Below are 23,269 nucleotides of genomic sequence, written 5' to 3'. Positions count from 1 at the left end.
ACCTGTGCAAGTTTTAGCTCAGTCAGTCATCGAAGTTGCGAGATAAAGATGAAAGAAAAAACACCCTTGTCACTTGAATCTGTGTGCTTTCAGATGCTTGATTTTGAGACCTCAAATTTTAAATCTGAGGTCTTGAAATCAAATTTGTGGAAATTTACTTTTTTCTTGAAAACTACATTACTTCAGAGGGAGCCGTTTCTCACAATTTTTCAGACTATCAACAGCTCCCCATTACTTGTTACAAAGTAAGATTTTATGCTGTTCATTGTTTTGAGTAATTACCAATAATGTCCACTGCCCTTAAGTTGTAATAGATGTTAAATTTGCATCGGGGATAAAGAATATTAATTTTGTTTTTTTACTCATACACCGATGTGTGTTAGCACTGTTTACTCAGTACTTTCCCATGTCCTGTGAAAAAAATATCACAGGCATATTACTCGGGTGGGATTCGAACCTATGACCCTTGCACTGCTCTAGACAGTGGGTCGTGGGCTCAAATCCCACCCGAGTAATATGCCTGTGATATTTTTTTCACAGGACATGGGAAAGTACTGAGCATACAGTGCTACCACACATCGGTGTATGGGTAAAACCAAAATTTAAAAATATTAAGTTGGTTCTCACCCTTACTCCAATGTGTGTTAGCCTGTATACTCAGTACTTTTTCCGAGTTCTGTTTTGTTTCCCAAGTATTTTATGCCTGTGATTTATTTTGCGCAGAACTTGGGGGGAAAGTGCATTGCAGATGCAATTTCAATATTTATGTTTTAAATTGTTGCGGTACCCCTGCTAAAAAATATAGCTTCTCTCCAGTCAGCCGTCACTCTATGCTTGGTCAATATTGGAAGTCGATATTTACTTTCTATTCAAATTTCCTTAATAATCAGTTGTAATTATTTTGAATTTGTGCTTAGCTCCTGTCCAATCAGCGGTCATTCTACCCAGTGTCAATATAGGAAGTCGACATTTAGTAGTTATTCAAATTTCTCTAATAATTAGTTGAAATTTTTTTGAATTTGTATTTAGCTCTTGTCCAATCAGCGGTCACTCTACCCAGTGTCAACATTGGAAGCCGAAATTTAGTAATTATTCAAATTTCTCTAATAATTAGTTGTAATTTTTTTTGAATTTGTGTTTAGCTCTTGTCCAATCAGCGGTCACTCTACCCAGTGTCAATTTTGGAAGTCAACATTTAGTAATTATTCAAATTTCTCTAATAACTAGTTGTAATTTTTTTGAATTTTGTGTTTAGCTCTTGTCCAATCAGCGGTCACTCTACCCAGTGTCAACATTGGAAGTCGGCATTTAGTAATTATTCAAGTTTCTCTATTAATTAGTTGTAATTTTTTTGAATTTGTGTTTAGCTCCTGTCCAATCAGCGGTCATTCTACCCAGTGTCAATATTGGAAGTTGAACATTTAGTAATTATTCAAGTTTCTCTAATAATTAGTTGTAATTTTTTTTGAATTTGTGTTTAGCTCTTGTCCAATCAGCGGTCACTCTTCGCCGGGTCAGCAGCACGACCTCAGCAGCCTCAATGGGCGATCTCTCCTCGGGTCATGCCTTCGATAGTGGCTGCACCTGCTTTGATAACACTGCCAATGTCTTGAACGCCATGAAGGGGAGGTCAAAGGTCAAACTGGAGTGCCATTGTCAGGTGACTATTGTAGATACCATGTGACCATTGTTTGTCATTCGGTAACATGTTAACATTTTTACGTTTCGGCAAAACGTAAAATATGGCAAATATGACAGTGTTCAAAATTGGCTTCAATTCAGGCCTGATACTCTTCCTACTTTAATCTGATTTCCGATTGGTTTGTCCCCAGAAAACAAAATCAGAAAAATTGTTATTTGAAAAGCTCAGGCTCAGTGCCCATAAACATTTTCAAACTCTTTTCTTAAGGCCAAATATCAAGCTGGGCAACATTTGTGATTTTCTCTGCCTAAAGCAGAATGTGGTTAATTCAATCAGTCAATCGTTACGTTTATTTGCTGCCATATTCCAATGGTCATTGCTCATGGCAACGTTCAGTTAGCTCTTGTAAACGGGTGAGATTTGAGTGACGTCTTAAAAATCTGTATTGTAGGTGATTGTCTGATGTTGTTAGAAGACTCTTCCATTTCCTTGGGGCCCAAACGGAAGTTTGGCTTGGTTGGCATGATTGGTTTGTGCGTAAAGCCCTTGCCTCTCACCAAGGTGAATCTGGTTCGATACCCGGCCAGGGCCATATGTGAGTTGAGTTGTGCGTTGTTTTTTTGCTGTGCCACAAGGGTTTTCCAGACCATCCGGTTTTTCTCCCTCGGGAAAATTCAAACACTTTCGATATCTGGCTGTGCTCCCTGGTCATAATGGGTTGATGTGGCTGGCTGCAATAGGTGCCCTTGCATGCCTACTTCTCGAACATGTTGTAGCCGCGTCCTACGCAATTCAGCTCTTAGTTGCGACTAAGGATGATTAGCCTCCCAAATTATATTATTTTATGTTTCTCTGTGTAGGCACCAAGGCTAGCCGTTGAGGTTCAGTTTATCAGTGCACTGATGGCTATTGGCAACAGACTCCAAGGACTACCTACAAGAGAAATGAGAAGTAAGTACAAGTAGAGTCTTAAGAGAAAAAGGAAAGTTAGGAATAGTTGCAAAACTTTTTATTAACGAGAGCAGACAAACAACTCTCCAGACGTTCTTTTAATAAGGAAGCAAAAATAAAGTACAATCTTGTCCCGATGTTAATCTGGACACTATTTGTAATTACTCAAAATAGTTCTTAGCATAAAAACGTACTTGGTAATGAACAATGGAGAGCTGTTGATAGCATTAAGCATTGTGAGCAACGACTCCTTCTGGAGTAACGTGGTTTTTTTCCTACTCTAATAATAAATGGCTTTTGGCCTGAAGTCTGTTTTCTATATTTTTTTAAGCAACTGAAAGCACACATATTTGCGGAACAAGGGTGTTTTTTCTTTCATTATTCTCTTGCAACTTCTATGACCAATTGAGTCAAAATGTCCACAGATTTGTTATTTTATGCATTATATGTCGAGGTGTCCAGTGCCTTTAAGTCTTTTGATTTTTAATCTTTGTGTCTTGTTATTTTTCAGCGAGCAGACTACTAGCAGAATTATCAATGCTTAATATGAATCTTCCAGCTAGGATCTGGCTCCCGACTCACTCCGACTTTGACTATCACATAGTACGCATTCCTCATGCGTCTGGAGTTGTCCTCAATTCCAAAGACAAGGTAAGATAAAGCCCAGCTGATCCTGTTCCTCTACCCGTCTGTGTGCTCCATTTCTTTGGAATAATCTCCCTGTGCATTTTTTGCCAGGCTAGTGTCAATTCAATTTTAATTCAATTTTTTTTATTTCATCACAGTTCTTGTGTGATCTAGCTGCACGCCAAGTTTGCTCGAAGATAAATACGTTATCACACACACGCTCGATGAATGCGAACAAATAAAGCGCGTCTGCGTCCCATATCCAACTCCGCCTTGGCCTTCCGCCTCACTAGATATGTGACGCAGAAGCGCTATATTTTTCTGCTCGCGCTTGTGTGATAACTAAGCAATTGTTTGTTCAACACCCAAAGTCCTTTAAAGATTTGCGCTGTCAGTTTCTCTCGTGGTTGGTATTGATGTGTGATAATATAAATACCTTTTTATCATTAATACTATTATTCTTACCAACCTCTTAGGCTCCATACCTTATCTATGTTGAAGTCCTTGAGTGTGAGAACAAGCACACCTCCCCACTGCCTCAGAAGATCCTGGAGAACACGCTCCGTTACACCAAATCCGAGGAGAATCTTCAGAAGTATTTCCACAGTGACAATCAGATATCGCAGACACCGCCGGGAACCTTCTCTGTCTACCATCAGAATGACTCTGATCACGATTGTTGGTCCCAAGAAGATGATGAGATACTACAGGTGAGACAAGCTCCACACGTAGCTGTCTTGAGATGTAGTAATACAAATAATAATCAAATGCATTTATATGGTGCCTTATTTAAACTACCTTAAGAGGCACTGGACACTATCGGTGAAAATTTGAGCTCAATTGGTTGCCAAAATTGCGAGAAAATAATGGAAGAGAAAAGCGCCCTTGTTGCACAAGTTGTGTGCTTTCATATGCTTGATTTGGAGACCTCAAAATCTTATTCTCAGGTCTCGAAATCAAATTCAAATATTTTAGTGAGAAATTACTTCTTTTTTTTTTCAAAAACTGCATCACTATAGAGGGAGCCGTTTCTCTCAATGTTTTATCTTATCGACAGCTCTCCGTTGCTTGTTACCAAGTCAGTGTTTTATGCTGACACTTATTTTGAGTAATTACCAATAGTGTCCAGTGCCTTTAAAGCGGTTTTGTTAATAATTTTTTCGAATTTCTCAACTGAATTTGAAATTCTTTTGGTATTCAAAGCAGTTATGATCAATCCAGCCTTTTAAAAAAAAATGTTTAAGATTAAACCATGTTCAGAAAGTAAATAAATAAATAATCACCACCGATTTCTCTTTATGTTCCTCCAGTCTTACCAATATTCCAAGAAGAACGGTTCAAGTGATACCATATCCCAGATGTCACATGACAGTATTACGAGTACCGATAGCAGGGAACCAGTGTATATCGCTGCCGGAGACGTCAGACGTAGACTAACTGATTACCTGACAGCACCAAGTACTTACTTCAAGGTAAGAAGAAGATCAGAGCATACTGCAGCCGATTTCACAAAACGCTAGGATTAATCCTATCTCAAGTTAGGACCAGTAGCAATGCATCCTAACGTCTATGGAAACGGAACTTTACTCGTCCTACGTCCTAATATTAATCCTAAGTTTGGAGCATCAAATTGTTGAGTTATCAACCACTCTTGCAAACTTATATTTTTGCACTGCACTGTCTAAAATATTGATGTTGTCTTAAAGGATTTGGGTACTTTTTGTTGGACACAGAACACAATGTCAAAAAATTTACATTGAACTTGCACCGTTTGAAGATATTGATAGTAGAAAGCGTACCTTAAAATATTACTTGCTGGGGTGCTGTAGTTTTTGAGAAACAAGTAAAACAAAGTCACGAAAATTTGTTTTACATGCTAAAATAATTGTCATGACTAGTTTGAATAATTTCTCAAAAACTACTGCACCTCAGCAAGTAATATTTTAAGGTAAGCTCTTTACTATCATAATCTTCAAACTGTGTGAGTTTGATGTAAATCTGTGGACATTGTGTTCGGTGTCCTACAAAAAGTACCCAAACCCTTTAACTTCTTTTTATATTTTGTTGTGTGAGATGGTTAAGAAATTTTAAGAGCTTTAATCAATTTAAGACATGTAAATTTTCCGTTTTTATATTTTTCAAAGATTGGACAATAAAGATTTGAGTTGATGAAAATGAATATTTCCATTTGAATCTTGACAGCGAGATCCTGAGGATCCATCAGCCGCTGCTCTGAAGGAACCTTGGGAGGAGAAAGCTAAGAGGATTCGAGCATCTTCACCTTATGGTCATCTTCCTAACTGGCATCTCAAGTCGGTCATCGTTAAATGTGGAGACGATCTTAGGCTGGAGTTATTGGCTTATCAGCTTCTTAAGCAATTACAGGTACGGTGCTGTCCATTTTATGCAACCGGACTTAGAGGGCGCTTTTCTCTCATTGTGGCATGTCTTGGTCGGGCGGTCTCATTCACCGGACCAAAGCTCTGGTGTTGTCGGCAGTAGAGTGTGGGTTCCAATTCCTGGTCATGACACTTGTGCCCATGAGCGAGACACTTAACCATAATTGCTATGTGAAAAGCCAGGCTCCTAGTGGGTGATACCCAAGACTACATCCTTACAGATTTTGAAGAGGGTAACCCTGTTTCAGCCCACGGAGTAGGAAGCAACCGATGTGTATACTATACACTCAGTACCTTCCCAAAAATGCGTAAATAATGTTTGTCTCATTAAAGACACTGGACACTATTGGTAATTGTCAAAGACCAGTCTTCTCACTTTTTGTATCACAACATATTCATAAAATAACAAACCTGTGAAAATTTGAGCACAATTGGTCGTCAAAGTTGCAAGATATCTATGAAAGAAAAAACACCCTTGTCACATTAAACCGGTTAAGTTTAATGTAAATCTGTGGGCAAATATGTTTTGTGTCAAACAAAAAAGTTTGCAAACCCGCTATCAATTCATTAATTTCTTTGATTTTGTTGTATTCTTGTGTAGAACATCTGGAAGCAGGAGCACGTTCCTCTCTTCGTTCGTCCTTCTCACATCGTTGTGACGTCAAACAACAGTGGACTAATTGAGCCAATCATCAACGCTGTCTCTCTACATCAGATTAAAAAGAACAGCAAGGTCAGTGACATCAAAAACTCTCAGTTCGGTTTCTGAAAAGATTTGTGTGACCTGGGGTCGATTTCACAAAGAACTAAGACTGAATGCTTTTAATAATATTAATACTAAGCAGTTACGTAGTAGGATGTAGTGCTCCAACCCACCAGAAAAAGTAACACAGCGCTAAATGAGGGTTGACTGCATTAGTATCTGAGTTGTGAAAAAAACTTGCTTAGCATAAAACACTTTTGCTTAGCAAAAATAGGTAACCAGCCAGAACACCATACAGTTGCCATTGCTGCGACTGATACCTCGGTTATTTCTTGCTTAGCTAAGAAATTTGCTAAGCAGAATTTTTTATAACGACTTTTAGAAACTGGGCCACGTTCAGTTTCTGCACTGCAAAATTGTCCTCATTTGACCGTTTGATTTTTTAGCTGATGGATTGTTTGTTTGATTGATTGATTGATTGATTGATGCCCCAATCCTTTGGAACAATCTTCCTTGCTATTTCACTTTCTGATTTCAAAACATTGCTTAAAACTCACCTTTTCCAGACTTATTTTGCTTACTAGGCTATTTATTTCATTCTCATTTCTTTGTATTGTTAATTGCTTGATTGCTTGTCATTTTTGTTGTAAATATTGTGGTACCTTTTATGTGTAAGAACAGTATATAAATGCTTATATTTTTATTTCTAGATTATTACTGATTTCATTGAGTGATTGACTGATTGATTGACTGATTGATTTGATTGATTTGATTGATTGATTACAGGTGTCATTGCTCCACTACTTCTATAGTGAGTTCGGTGGGCCTAGCACAGAGGGGTTCCTAACAGCGCAGAAGAACTTTGTACAGAGTTGTGCAGCATACTGCTTGGTCTGTTACCTCATTCAGGTCAAGGATAGGTAAGAATCTTGCACCTCATCAAGTAATATTTTAAGGGAAGCTTTCTACCATCAATATCCGTGTAAGTTTAATGTAAATCTGTGGATGTTTGTGTTTTGTGTCGTACAAAAAGTACCCAAACCCTTTAAAGGTAGACCTTAAAAAATGTAAATGGTCAATGGACCCTTCCCATGTAAATTGCACGTAGCACAGGCGCTCTTACATTTTGGTTAGCAAAATGAGGGAACATCGCGCTGTTTTGTACACCGCTTATGGTTGCGTGACGCCTCTGCTTAGTGCACAACTCTATGACGTTTGCCAACCAATAGGGTCTGTACGCATGCGTGAATTTAATTAGCATATTTCTTGAAAAGGGTCCGTTGATTAATAGTTAATGTTCTCTTGACTATCAGACACAACGGTAACATTCTACTGGATCCTACTGGACACATCATCCATATTGACTTTGGTTTCATCTTGTCGTCATCACCGAGGAATCTTGGCTTTGAAGCGTCCCACTTCAAGCTGACTGCAGAGTTTGTTGAGGTGAGTAGTAAACATTGATCGAGATTAGATGATAGAAAAGGAAATCAAGTTAATAATATCAATCAATCAATTATGTTTATTTCCTTTTGGTAATCAAAGTGATAGAATATAACAAAGTCATAATTGATAGATTAGACTGACTTATTATAGGCTTGAAAAAGCATAGGAATTAAACTGTAAGGATGCCGATTTGAAAAGCCGCGGACAGAGACAAGACTAACAGAGACAAGACAAACGGACAAACAGAGACAGTATGGAGGCTGATTCGAGAAGCCGAGGCTTATAGTAATCAGTCTGTGTCTATATATTGCGTTCCGTAAATTCGCGTAAATGAGCTTTCCGCCTAACACGCGAAGCCAGCCGGTCATAAACAGCTCCAGCTATGTCTTTATCAGATGTTTAAACACCCAATGAAACATGTTCTCCATCAGTAGGAATAGCGAAAAACTGCAGAGGATTGTTTTTATCAGCTGGTGGAAAGACAGAGCCAAGACAAACAGACAAACAGAGCAACGACAAACGGACAAACATAGACAGTATGGAGACTGATTTGATAAGCAGAGGCTAGTAGTAATCAGCTTGTGGACGAACAGAGACATGACTAAAGCACGGTTCATACTCCCTGCGATTGCAAATGCTATGCGAATTTGACGTTAATTTGACGTCACAACTCTGTTTTTGCTGCGATACAAGTCAACCCTGTGAATTGTTCGCTGCGAATTTGTGACGTCAACACTCGTATCGCATTCGCATTCGCAGGAAGTATGAACCAGGCTTTACTGACGATACAAATGTATGAGTGAAAATTAACATGTGTCTCCTGGCTTGATTGTACCTGTGTAGGTGATGGGTGGTCTAGGCAGTGACATGTTTGAATACTTCAAGATCTTGATGCTACAAGGACTGATAGCTGCCAGGAAACACCAAGATAAACTGGTTCAACTAGTAGAGGTCTTGCAGTCAGGTGAGTTCATTAACCACTTAACTAGTAATTGGTTTAGGGCTGATAGCTGCCAGGAAACACCAAGATAAACTGGTTCAAATAGTAGAGGTCTTGCAGTCAGGTGAGTTCATTAAACACTTTACTAGTAATTGGTTTAGTACTGATAGCTGCCAGGAAACACCAAGATAAACTGGTTCAACTAGTAGAGGTCTTGCAGTCAGGTGAGTTCATTAAACACTTTACTAGTAATTGGTTTAGTACTGATAGCTGCCAGGAAACACCAAGATAAACTGGTTCAACTAGTAGAGGTCTTGCAGTCAGGTGAGTTCATTAACCACCTTACTAGTAATTGGTTTAGGACTGTTAGCTGCCAGGAAACACCAAGATAAACTGGTTCAACTAGTAGAGGTCTTGCAGTCAGGTGAGTTCATTAAACACTTAACTAGTAATTGGTTTAGGTCTGTTAGCTGCCAGGAAACACCAAGATAAACTGGTTCAACTAGTAGAGGTCTTGCAGTCAGGTGAGTTCATTGACCACCTTACTAGTATTGTGCCTTAATTTTGACTGAGTGAGGGCGCTCTCAATAGCATTTTTATCACTTCCCGGGGTATAGGCGATTCGTCCTGCACAGTTTTAAAGGCGTTTTGTCACTTCTGTTGCGCTGTAGTTTAAAGTTGCTTTAAAGGTGCATTATAGGGCTCCTTTAAATATCTTTTTGGCCATGATGGAGGAAGATGTCTGTGGTGGTAATGTGTTCCAATCTGTAATAACTGTTTGGGGGTATGAATGAATATTTCCCTGGTAGTGATTGAGAGCGCCCTCACACAGTCAAAAATATGGCGCGGTGGTTTATGTAATTGCTCGAAATAATTGTTAATATAAACACTTGTCATAATTTGTATCTGCAAAATGACAAGTGTGGTAGACAGGATCCCATATGACATCGATGCTGGAGATCAATACATGTGATTTTTCGCAGGTGACACTCTGGAACTCACTTCCGGAATACCTCAGACAAATACTCAACATCCAGCAGAAGTTAAAACACACTTGTTCATGCTTGCTTTCCAACATCTTGACAAAACATTACCTTAAGCTTTTCGGGCGGCTGGGAAGGGGTCTTGGGAGGGTGGTTTGAGGAAGGTGGTTGGCTTGGTGGGGCTGGGTGGTGGTGGTGGTGAGGTGGTGGTGGTGGTGGTGGTGGTGGTGGCTGGTGGAGGTGATGATGATGATGATTATGATGATGATGATTATGATGATGATGATGATGATGATGATCGATGATGATGCATGATCGATGCATGATCGATCATGCATGCATCAGATGCATGCATGCATCATCGATGCATCGATGCATGCATGCATCATCGATGCATGCATCAGCATCGATCATGCATCATGCATCATCGATGCATCATGCATCGATGCATCATCATGCTGTCATCATCATCATCATCATCATCATCATCATCATCATCATCATCATCATCATCATCATCATCATCATCATCATCATCATCATCATCATCATCATCATCATCATCATCATCATCATCATCATCATCATCATCATCATCATCATCATCATCATCATCATCATCATCATCATCATCATCATCATCATCATCATCATCATCATCATCATCATCATCATCATCATCATCATCATCATCATCATCATCATCATCATCATCATCATCATCATCATCATCATCATCATCATCATCATCATCATCATCATCATCATCATCATCATCATCATCATCATCATCATCATCATCATCATCATCATCATCATCATCATCATCATCATCATCATCATCATCATCATCATCATCATCATCATCATCATCATCATCATCATCATCATCATCATCATCATCATCATCATCATCATCATCATCATCATCATCATCATCATCATTTTTATCATTTTTATCATTTTTATCATTTTTATCATTTTTATCATTTTTATTATTTTTATTATTTTTATTATTTTTATTATTTTTATTATTTTTATTATTTTTATTATTTTTATTATTTTTATTATTTTTATTATTTTTATTATTTTTATTATTTTTATTATTTTTATTATTTTTATTATTTTTATTATTTTTATTATTTTTATTATTTTTATTATTTTTATTATTTTTATTATTATTATTTTTATTATTATTATTATTATTATTATTATTATTATTATTATTATTATTATTATTATTATTATTATTATTATTATTATTATTATTATTATTATTATTATTATTATTATTATTATTATTATTATTATTATTATTATTATTATTATTATTATTATTATTATTATTATTATTATTATTATTATTATTATTATTATTATTATTATTATTATTATTATTATTATTATTATTATTATTATTATTATTATTATTATTATTATTATTATTATTATTATTATTATTATTATTATTATTATTATTATTATTATTATTATTATTATTATTATTATTATTATTATTATTATTATTATTATTATTATTATTATTATTATTATTATTATTATTATTATTATTATTATTATTATTATTATTATTATTATTATTATTATTATTATTATTATTATTATTATTATTATTATTATTATTATTATTATTATTATTATTATTATTATTATTATTATTATTATTATTATTATTATTATTATTATTATTATTATTATTATTATTATTATTATTATTATTATTATTATTATTATTATTATTATTATTATTATTATTATTATTATTATTATTATTATTATTATTATTATTATTATTATTATTATTATTATTATTATTATTATTATTATTATTATTATTATTATTATTATTATTATTATTATTATTATTATTATTATTATTATTATTATTATTATTATTATTATTATTATTATTATTATTATTATTATTATTATTATTATTATTATTATTATTATTATTATTATTATTATTATTATTATTATTATTATTATTATTATTATTATTATTATTATTATTATTATTATTATTATTATTATTATTATTATTATTATTATTATTATTATTATTATTATTATTATTATTATTATTATTATTATTATTATTATTATTATTATTATTATTATTATTATTATTATTATTATTATTATTATTATTATTATTATTATTATTATTATTATTATTATTATTATTATTATTATTATTATTATTATTATTATTATTATTATTATTATTATTATTATTATTATTATTATTATTATTATTATTATTATTATTATTATTATTATTATTATTATTATTATTATTATTATTATTATTATTATTATTATTATTATTATTATTATTATTATTATTATTATTATTATTATTATTATTATTATTATTATTATTATTATTATTATTATTATTATTATTATTATTATTATTATTATTATTATTATTATTATTATTATTATTATTATTATTATTATTATTATTATTATTATTATTATTATTATTATTATTATTATTATTATTATTATTATTATTATTATTATTATTATTATTATTATTATTATTATTATTATTATTATTATTATTATTATTATTATTATTATTATTATTATTATTATTATTATTATTATTATTATTATTATTATTATTATTATTATTATTATTATTATTATTATTATTATTATTATTATTATTATTATTATTATTATTATTATTATTATTATTATTATTATTATTATTATTATTATTATTATTATTATTATTATTATTATTATTATTATTATTATTATTATTATTATTATTATTATTATTATTATTATTATTATTATTATTATTATTATTATTATTATTATTATTATTATTATTATTATTATTATTATTATTATTATTATTATTATTATTATTATTATTATTATTATTATTATTATTATTATTATTATTATTATTATTATTATTATTATTATTATTATTATTATTATTATTATTATTATTATTATTATTATTATTATTATTATTATTATTATTATTATTATTATTATTATTATTATTATTATTATTATTATTATTATTATTATTATTATTATTATTATTATTATTATTATTATTATTATTATTATTATTATTATTATTATTATTATTATTATTATTATTATTATTATTATTATTATTATTATTATTATTATTATTATTATTATTATTATTATTATTATTATTATTATTATTATTATTATTATTATTATTATTATTATTATTATTATTATTATTATTATTATTATTATTATTATTATTATTATTATTATTATTATTATTATTATTATTATTATTATTATTATTATTATTATTATTATTATTATTATTATTATTATTATTATTATTATTATTATTATTATTATTATTATTATTATTATTATTATTATTATTATTATTATTATTATTATTATTATTATTATTATTATTATTATTATTATTATTATTATTATTATTATTATTATTATTATTATTATTATTATTATTATTATTATTATTATTATTATTATTATTATTATTATTATTATTATTATTATTATTATTATTATTATTATTATTATTATTATTATTATTATTATTATTATTATTATTATTATTATTATTATTATTATTATTATTATTATTATTATTATTATTATTATTATTATTATTATTATTATTATTATTATTATTATTATTATTATTATTATTATTATTATTATTATTATTATTATTATTATTATTATTATTATTATTATTATTATTATTATTATTATTATTATTATTATTATTATTATTATTATTATTATTATTATTATTATTATTATTATTATTATTATTATTATTATTATTATTATTATTATTATTATTATTATTATTATTATTATTATTATTATTATTATTATTATTATTATTATTATTATTATTATTATTATTATTATTATTATTATTATTATTATTATTATTATTATTATTATTATTATTATTATTATTATTATTATTATTATTATTATTATTATTATTATTATTATTATTATTATTATTATTATTATTATTATTATTATTATTATTATTATTATTATTATTATTATTATTATTATTATTATTATTATTATTATTATTATTATTATTATTATTATTATTATTATTATTATTATTATTATTATTATTATTATTATTATTATTATTATTATTATTATTATTATTATTATTATTATTATTATTATTATTATTATTATTATTATTATTATTATTATTATTATTATTATTATTATTATTATTATTATTATTATTATTATTATTATTATTATTATTATTATTATTATTATTATTATTATTATTATTATTATTATTATTATTATTATTATTATTATTATTATTATTATTATTATTATTATTATTATTATTATTATTATTATTATTATTATTATTATTATTATTATTATTATTATTATTATTATTATTATTATTATTATTATTATTATTATTATTATTATTATTATTATTATTATTATTATTATTATTATTATTATTATTATTATTATTATTATTATTATTATTATTATTATTATTATTATTATTATTATTATTATTATTATTATTATTATTATTATTATTATTATTATTATTATTATTATTATTATTATTATTATTATTATTATTATTATTATTATTATTATTATTATTATTATTATTATTATTATTATTATTATTATTATTATTATTATTATTATTATTATTATTATTATTATTATTATTATTATTATTATTATTATTATTATTATTATTATTATTATTATTATTATTATTATTATTATTATTATTATTATTATTATTATTATTATTATTATTATTATTATTATTATTATTATTATTATTATTATTATTATTATTATTATTATTATTATTATTATTATTATTATTATTATTATTATTATTATTATTATTATTATTATTATTATTATTATTATTATTATTATTATTATTATTATTATTATTATTATTATTATTATTATTATTATTATTATTATTATTATTATTATTATTATTATTATTATTATTATTATTATTATTATTATTATTATTATTATTATTATTATTATTATTATTATTATTATTATTATTATTATTATTATTATTATTATTATTATTATTATTATTATTATTATTATTATTATTATTATTATTATTATTATTATTATTATTATTATTATTATTATTATTATTATTATTATTATTATTATTATTATTATTATTATTATTATTATTATTATTATTATTATTATTATTATTATTATTATTATTATTATTATTATTATTATTATTATTATTATTATTATTATTATTATTATTATTATTATTATTATTATTATTATTATTATTATTATTATTATTATTATTATTATTATTATTATTATTATTATTATTATTATTATTATTATTATTATTATTATTATTATTATTATTATTATTATTATTATTATTATTATTATTATTATTATTATTATTATTATTATTATTATTATTATTATTATTATTATTATTAATTATTATTATTATTATTATTATTATTATTATTATTATTATTATTATTAATTATTATTATTATTATTATTATTATTATTATTAATTATTATTATTATTATTATTATTATTATTATTATTATTATTATTATTAATTATTATTATTATTATTATTATTATTATTATTATTATTATTATTATTATTATTATTATTATTATTATTATTATTATTATTATTATTATTATTATTATTATTATTATTATTATTATTATTATTATTATTATTATTATTATTATTATTATTATTATTATTATTATTATTATTATTATTATTATTATTATTATTATTATTATTGAATAACCTTAACCCTTTGACCTTTAACCCTTGACAGGTTCCCAGTTGACGTGTTTCAAGCAAGGAGCGAGTACAGTCCGAGCCTTCCGCGATCGATTTCACATCAACCTGACCGAGGAACAGCTTCAACTATGGACCCAGAACATGGTGGAATCTAGCATGCATTCACTCACCACTAGACTGTATGATGGATTCCAATATCTCACCAACGGAATCTTCATATGAGTGTCTAGGAATGACCCGGTGAATCATCATTGGGCATGTATGCTTTGTTTTTTAGAGGGCAAGGGCACCAATGCATTTTTTTCCTCGGAAAGGGGAAATGAGGAAATTGTAAATTTCTACTGAAGCATTTCGAGGCCACCAAGGCAATGACCAGGGGGCATGGAGGCAACCAGTGGACGCCCCAAACCACTTACTCTTAGCATGACGCCTGGCACATCAATCTTATCAGAGTCAAAACAATTGGGAGTTGAGTTTACATAGAGTGGGATATTTTGATAGATTTGGCAGTGTACGCCAAAACCACCCACTATTAGCATGCCGCCTGGCACACCAATCTTATCAGGGTCAAAACATTTGGGTGTTGAGTTTCCATAGAGTGGGATATTTTGATGGATTTGTGATACTAAACCCTCTCAACTGCCTATTCTTAGCTTGAGGCCTAGCTGGCACATTTTTGTGTTGAAATGTTGAGTTCCTGTAAATTGGAGCATTTCGATGGAATTAGGGCCGTGCCGAGACACTTTCAAAGTCAACTTCCTCTTTCATCATGAATATTCATGTATTGTAAATAATTAGCATATTGATTACAATTAATTTGCATGTGTATACAGTGTATAGAATGTACAGATATACAGCTACTGATATTTTATATGATGTTATAGGACCCCGTAGGCAATGGGCAGATGATCTTAGTGAATTGAATTTCTAAAAACGACTGGCGGTTTACATCTTCTAGGGGAGTCCACAAAATGCATGGCTGTTCTAAATCCATTTCGGGTATCTAACCACATTTATAAAGAATGCTATTTCATGTATGCATGGCTGTTCTAAATCCAGTGGGGTACGCTTCTCTTTTCTAAAATGTATGCCTTCCTGTTGTTAGTTAATTTTCCTTTAATTGAAAAGGTGTAAATTGTCTGTTAATGGCTTTTCTCAATCCAGAGGAGGGTAGTTTTAACAGGGTTGCAGGAGTGAGTGGATTTAAGAATTTACATGACCACCATGCATTTCAAAATCTGTTATTTATTCTGCAAATAATAAACAAAAGAGGGGAACATCAAACCTGGGCCCAATTTCGTAGAGCTGTTTATGTATAAAAAGTAGCTAAGCACAGCAATACTACGCTTACCAGATTAAGGTTACCAGCCAAAAATACCATGTCACATGTACAATTTGTGATTGGTATCCTGCTCATTTCTGCTAAAACAGGAAAGTGTTAAGCAATTTTTGCTAAAGCAGCTCTATGAAATTGGGCCCTTTAAATGGAGCAGTTAATTGCCGACAATGAAATTGGGCCCTGGAATGGGGCAATTCATTGCCGACAAATGGACTCGACTCCCTCTAGAGTTTGAACTCTCCCCGTCAACTTTGGATGTACAATGTTAAAAAACTAAACAGTGCACTGTTAGTTTTCCTCACACTGTGAGGAAAAACTTGTTGAATTTTGTCAGTTAATTATTCGGTGTCCAGATGGGACAATAATCATCCTATTGGTATTAAATGTTCTTATGTCGGCATTAAATGTTCTTATGTCGGCATTTATGATATAACGGTCCAAGTTGATCATAATATTTGAACATTCTTGATCCGATTTAAACATTTGGCCATCTGTCATTTTATGAATGCACTGTAGATTTGGTCAACTTTGTTTAATGTGTGCCTGTCACAAAAATCAATGAAAATATGTAAAAACAAATAAGTAGTTATTGTAGATGAAAATTGGCAAAAACAATGCAAGAATTTGTGTAAAGAAACTTGAACTGTGGCGATTTAGACGGAGAAACTTGTCCGTCATGATGAGTTGAGATGTTCATTTCTTCCATGTGAGGATATGTGGGTGTAATATCAGATGTTTAAGAATGTTACTTGTAAATCTATGCCCAATTTCATAAAGCCTGTAAGCGTTCAAAAAAAACTTGCTAAGCACAGCATAAATCTTGCTTAACAAGAAGTGGTTACCAGCTAAAATTCCACAATGTTTACATTGTTGCAACTGGTGGCTGGTGCCCTGCTAATGTTTTGCATGTTTACATTGTTGCAACTGGTGGCTGGTGCCCTGCTAATGATTTGCTTTTAAACAAAGACATTTGCTTAGCAGTCTTTTCTGCTTAACAGCTTTATGAAATTGGTCACAGGTCTCATGTTGAGTGGGTCCAAACTTGCCCTAGGCTAGGTTTTCACAAAGCACTTAGATTCCTCTTAAGATGAGTTGTTATTATTACCATAGTGATTTGTATTGTGACAATACATTTTGCTTAGCGATTTAGACTGACATGCAGTTAAGATCAATCTCGGTTCTTTCTGAAATCAAGCCATGAAGTCTTCTAATCTTATTAATTGGCAATTTTGTAAAGTTGGTGAAGTGCATCAATGCAAACATTGCTTGAAAGTTAAGTTAGACAACATTGCAATACCTTTTTATTGCAAGAAAATACGTGATTTTTGTGCCCCTCGATAATTCCCGTTTATGCTATGTCATATTTTGATTTGATGTGACCTTAAAAAATGACCTCCCTGACCTTTGTGAGGGGTCGTGCGAAGGAATGACTTGAGAATGGTTTCAAAATGACCTTGGAGTTGTGATATAGATCAAGGAGGAGTAGACCTGGGTGTATGTGGTCTGAGAATTGCATGTTAATGATTGTCAGGAAAGTGACCCAGGTGGTATGACCTTAAACTGACCCCTGACCTCTAATGATTAGTCTCCTTATGGCCCATCCTTTCTGGTGTGTATTTGTGTTGTGTTTGATAAGTTGGCCCATATTGGAGACTACTTCAGTGGGGGTGTGTTTAGTAGAAACCTTGATCTAGCTGCGGCCATTTTGTTTTTCTCTCTAACCAAAACGAGGCTGAGGAAAAAATAGTCTGGTCCTTATTTGGTACATTGATCCATGTCTGAAATTGCAGACACATGCTCATTTTCATAGCGCTGCTTAGCGGCTGATTTTGTGCTTACTGTGTGATTTCCATTTCATAGCGCTGCTAACGGTAAGCACACGTGGCATGCTAACCTTCCGATGCTTACTGCACAAAAATAAATGACGTCACAATGCAAATCCACGGTGAACCTTTAAGATGGCCGCCTAATTTCCAAATTAACCTGTGAAATACGGTTACACCTTAGCAAACTTTTCTGCTACAGTAAGCACGAAAATTTGTTTACCGTTAAAGCAGTGCTGTGAAATTGGGCAATTTAACTAGACTTAGGAGGTTGCAGCTATATTAAGGTCTTTTTGCATGATATAAAAAAAACAAGTGCATGATTTGTGTTATTGTTGTAGGATTTCTGGAGAGTGTGAAATCATTTTCCAAAGTATGGAATTATAATTTATTTTAGGCTTATGTTAAAAATCTGCAATCTTGTGCTCCGATTGGTCGAGTGTAATTTATTATATTTATCATTTATTTTGTTATAGTGTTATTTTATTTGTGAAACCAGCACAGCTTCATTTTTTTCAAAGGCTAACCAACACTGTATCCTTAAATTTTTATTCTTCGCAAACGTCAAAACTGTTGCCCCAAACTTCGCTTTGCACTACACTTTGCAATTTTTTTGAAGTTCCAGACTCTGGTATAAAGCGGAGAGAAAAAATGCTGATAGGAGATTATGGTTACCAGCCAAAACACCAAATAGTTTACATTTTTCTAACTGGTACCTAGCTACTTATTGGCTAAGAAAGAAATTGTTCTAAGCCTTAAAAAATGGTTTTGGTGTTGTGTTGCTTATAATTTGAAATATTCAGTAAGCTTTTGAGCTGAATACTTGCTGAGCACACTTATTTCTAAGCAAAATGTTGGCAGGCCACCAGTGACAAAGATAACTTCAATGATATTATACTTTTTTTGCTAAGCATGATTTTCCCAATAGTCAGGCAGCTTATGACCATATTTGAGATGGATGTGGACGTTCCGGACAAAAGCACCAAATTTTGTCCACGTGTTCCTTAATACCTAAGCTTTGCATTTTTGATAGGAACCACCTCACCAAGACGTATTATGGCGGCCATCTTGGATTTCCAAGATGGCCGCCATTTAAAAACCTGTTTTTGCCAGTATCTCACCTCCTGAGTCACCTAGGATCACAATTATGGTGTCTAGATATACATTTCCATGGTCAAGGAATACATCTTCACCACTTAGCAAAGCAACAGTGCTTTATTTCCTTTGTATGGCGGCCATCTTGGATTTTTAAGATGGTAACCATATGAAAAACCCATATTTGCCGGTATCTCGCCTCCAAAGTCACATAGAATCACAAATAGTGTGTCCAAATATATATTTCCATGGTCAATGGATCCAACTGTACCACTCAGAAGAGCAGCAGTGCCTTCTTTCTTTTATATAGCGGTCATCTTGGGTTTTCAAGATGGCCGCCATATGAAGAAAACACATATTTTATCAATATCTCACCTTCTAAATCACTTATAATCACAATTATGGTGACCAAATATACATTTTCATGGTCAAGGAATCTAACTGTACCACTCAGAAGAGCAGCAGTGCCTTCTTTGTTTTGGATGGTGGCCATCTTGGGTTTTCAAGATTAACGTCATGTGAAGAAAACCCATATTTTTTATCAATATCACACCTAAATCACTTATAATCACAATTACAATTATGGTGACCAAATAATATACATTTTCATGGTCAAGGAATCCAACTGTACCATTTAGAAGAGCAGTGCTTTCTTTCTTTTATGTAGTGGCCATCTTGGGTTTTCAAGATGGCCGTCATAAGAAGACAAAAACGTATTTGCCAATATATCACCTTTAAGCCACTTAGAGTCACAATAATGGCTTCTTAATATATATTGTTATGGTCAAGGAGTGCAACTGTACCACTTGGCAAAGCAGGCCATCGATCACTTTCAATATTGCTGCCAAGTATAAACCCATTCAATATCTCACCTCCTTCGTTCGTTGATCTGGATCACAAATTTGATATTTGACAACTTGGGTCATACCCCACCTAGTACAACTGCAAAAGGTTAAATTTCATAGCACACTGGTCCAGACGTGGCAGGTGATTTGATGGCATTGTCTTGGCCAGATAATAGTAGATCTGGGCCAGGTATGATGTTAGATCTGAGCTAGGTCTGGCAACACAAGGTGAGATGTTGTTAGATCTGAGCCAGGTCTGGTTACACCAGGTGAGCATCTAGTGCGCATTCTTGATTGGCTGTCGAGAGTCCATGTCTCGGCTCCTTACAGAAGTACAGACTCAACTGTGGCAACTGTTGATGTCACCGTGGAGACCTCACTCGCCTCATGCCATGAAGTGCCTTCCATGCCAAGACTCTCCTTACTCTTAAACTACTTATTGTACAGTATGATACGGCTAGTGACCTTAAACATGTAAATGAAACAAAAGAGGGGTTGAGCCAGAAGAGAGGCAATGGAGATCCCCAGATTATAAGTTATTACGAGTTGCCTAAAAGATTGGAGTGACAGCAGAGTGAAAAAACCCACACATTCCAGTGACTGAGGATGGACTCTCGTTCGAAATATTGGCTGGAGTTCTGCAAGGCGACACGCTGGCTCCATTTCATTGCACTTGACTACGCCCTGAGACGAGCCCTCAAAGAACACGAGGATCTAGGCTTCACCATCACCCAAGAAAGTTTAGAAGAATCGACCCAGTGATCCTCTCCGACCTAGACTTCGCAGATGATATAGTCCTACTGTCTGACAACATCATAGAGGCGCAAGAGCTACTCAGCAGAGTTTAGTCGAAGTGTGAGAAGGTTGGTCTCCATCTCAATGCCAAGAAGACGGAGTATATGGTATACAACATTGGGGATCATGCTCCGCTAAAAGACCTTAGGAGGTTCATCACTAAAGGAGGTGGACGACTTCAAGTACCTCGGCTCCACGATGCAGAGAACAGAGAAAGACATCAAAGTCCATAAGGCGCTTGCATGGAAAGTCCTCCATGCCATGAAGAAGATCTGGACATCTCAGCTCCCAAATGGTTTAAAGCTGAGATTCTTTCATGCGGTAATAGAAACCATCCTGCTGTACGTGTGTGAGTCTTGGACTCTCAACAAGGCGATGACCAAATCTATCAGTGGTTGCTACACCAGGATGCTACACCAGGATGCTACAGATGGCACAGAATGTCTCCTGGAGGGATCACATCACCAACCTTGAGCTGGTCACTGTCTACGGCACCGAGAGCTACCAGCCAATAAAGTCATCATGTGGGAGCCCACTCACGGCAGGTGCGGCCCTAGAAGACCCACCAAGACTATGCTAAAGACCCTGTTTGAAGACGCAGAAGTAATCAACAAGGAGGAGCTATTATCAGCTGTATGCAGGATAGAGTTGTGTGGCGTGTCAGACATAGAGCCTGACTCAAACATGCTGCAACGCGACAACTTGGGTCGACTGAGTGAGTGAGTGAGTGAGTCTCGATGATGACAGCCAATTATTGGTTCCTAGGGGACTTTTTTACCTGGTGCTTTCAAGGCCTTCATTAAAACTTAAAACTCCCAGATAGCCACCATAAAAAAGAAAACATTGCTGCTGTTCTATTTGTATGCATTAGCCATGCAAATGTATGTATTTGACGTGACTTATAAGTTACATGTAGATCTTGAAAACCCAAGATAGCCACTATATATAACAAAGAAGGTACTGCTGCTCTTCTGAGTGGTACAATTAGATTCATTGACCATGATAATGTATATGTGGTCACCATAATTGTGGTTATAGGTGATTTAGAAGGTGAGATATTGATAAAATATGTGTTTTCTTCGTATGGCGGCCATCTTGAAAACCCAAGATGGCCGCTATATAAAAGAAAGAAGGCACTGCTGCTCTTCTGAGTGGTACAGTTGGATCCATTGACCATGGAAATATATATTTGGACACACTATTTGTGATTCCATGTGACTTTGTAGGCGAGATACCGGCAAATATGGGTTTTTCATATGGTTACCATCTTAAAAATCCAAGATGGCCGCCATACAAAGGAAATAAAGCACTGTTGCTTTTCTAAGTGGTGAAGATGTATTCCTTGACCATGGAAATGTATATCTAGACACCATAATTGTGATCCTAGGTGACTCAGGAGGTGAGATACTGGCAAAAACAGGTTTTTAAATGGCGGCCATCTTGGAAATCCAAGATGGCCGCCATAATACGTCTTGGTGAGGTGGTTCCTATCAAAAATGCAAAGCTTAGGTAATAAGGACCACGTGGACAAAATTTGGTGCTTTTGTCCGGAACGTCCACATCCATTCGCTAAGCTGCCTGACTACAATGATAAGCAACTGTTGTGCTTGTGAGCTTTTAGTAGATTGTCAACTGATTTAAAAGACCACACTCAATTCACTCAATCATGGTTTATTTTGTAGTTTGTGAATTAATGTGTTGCTTGTATAGCATGTACATGTAATGCTATTTTGGTAAGCCTCCAGTATGTACAAAAGTGCATTTTTTGTAATAATAACATTATT

General features: G+C 31.0%; 1 protein-coding gene across 1 annotated transcript in view; it reads left to right on the top strand.

The window, feature by feature from the left end:
• The window catches only part of LOC139949643 (phosphatidylinositol 4-kinase beta-like), a 36,189-nt gene extending 16,519 nt beyond the window's left edge, over window positions 1-19,670 (top strand). Inside the window, exons 5-15 of the mRNA XM_071948096.1 lie at window positions 1,482-1,660; window positions 2,503-2,593; window positions 3,105-3,244; window positions 3,697-3,930; window positions 4,531-4,692; window positions 5,423-5,605; window positions 6,221-6,352; window positions 7,109-7,242; window positions 7,636-7,768; window positions 8,612-8,732; window positions 15,623-19,670. Coding sequence (XP_071804197.1) covers window positions 1,482-1,660; window positions 2,503-2,593; window positions 3,105-3,244; window positions 3,697-3,930; window positions 4,531-4,692; window positions 5,423-5,605; window positions 6,221-6,352; window positions 7,109-7,242; window positions 7,636-7,768; window positions 8,612-8,732; window positions 15,623-15,810 — 1,697 coding nt within the window. The 3' untranslated portion in view covers window positions 15,811-19,670. The remainder of the gene's footprint in view (window positions 1-1,481; window positions 1,661-2,502; window positions 2,594-3,104; window positions 3,245-3,696; window positions 3,931-4,530; window positions 4,693-5,422; window positions 5,606-6,220; window positions 6,353-7,108; window positions 7,243-7,635; window positions 7,769-8,611; window positions 8,733-15,622) is intronic.
• Window positions 19,671-23,269: the final 3,599 nt, after the last annotated feature.

Source organism: Asterias amurensis, chromosome 17 (assembly GCF_032118995.1).
Source record: "Asterias amurensis chromosome 17, ASM3211899v1".
NCBI lineage: Eukaryota > Metazoa > Echinodermata > Asteroidea > Forcipulatida > Asteriidae > Asterias > Asterias amurensis.
The sequence above is the reverse complement of the archived record's forward strand: the minus strand, read 5'-3'. Positions and strand labels throughout refer to the sequence as shown.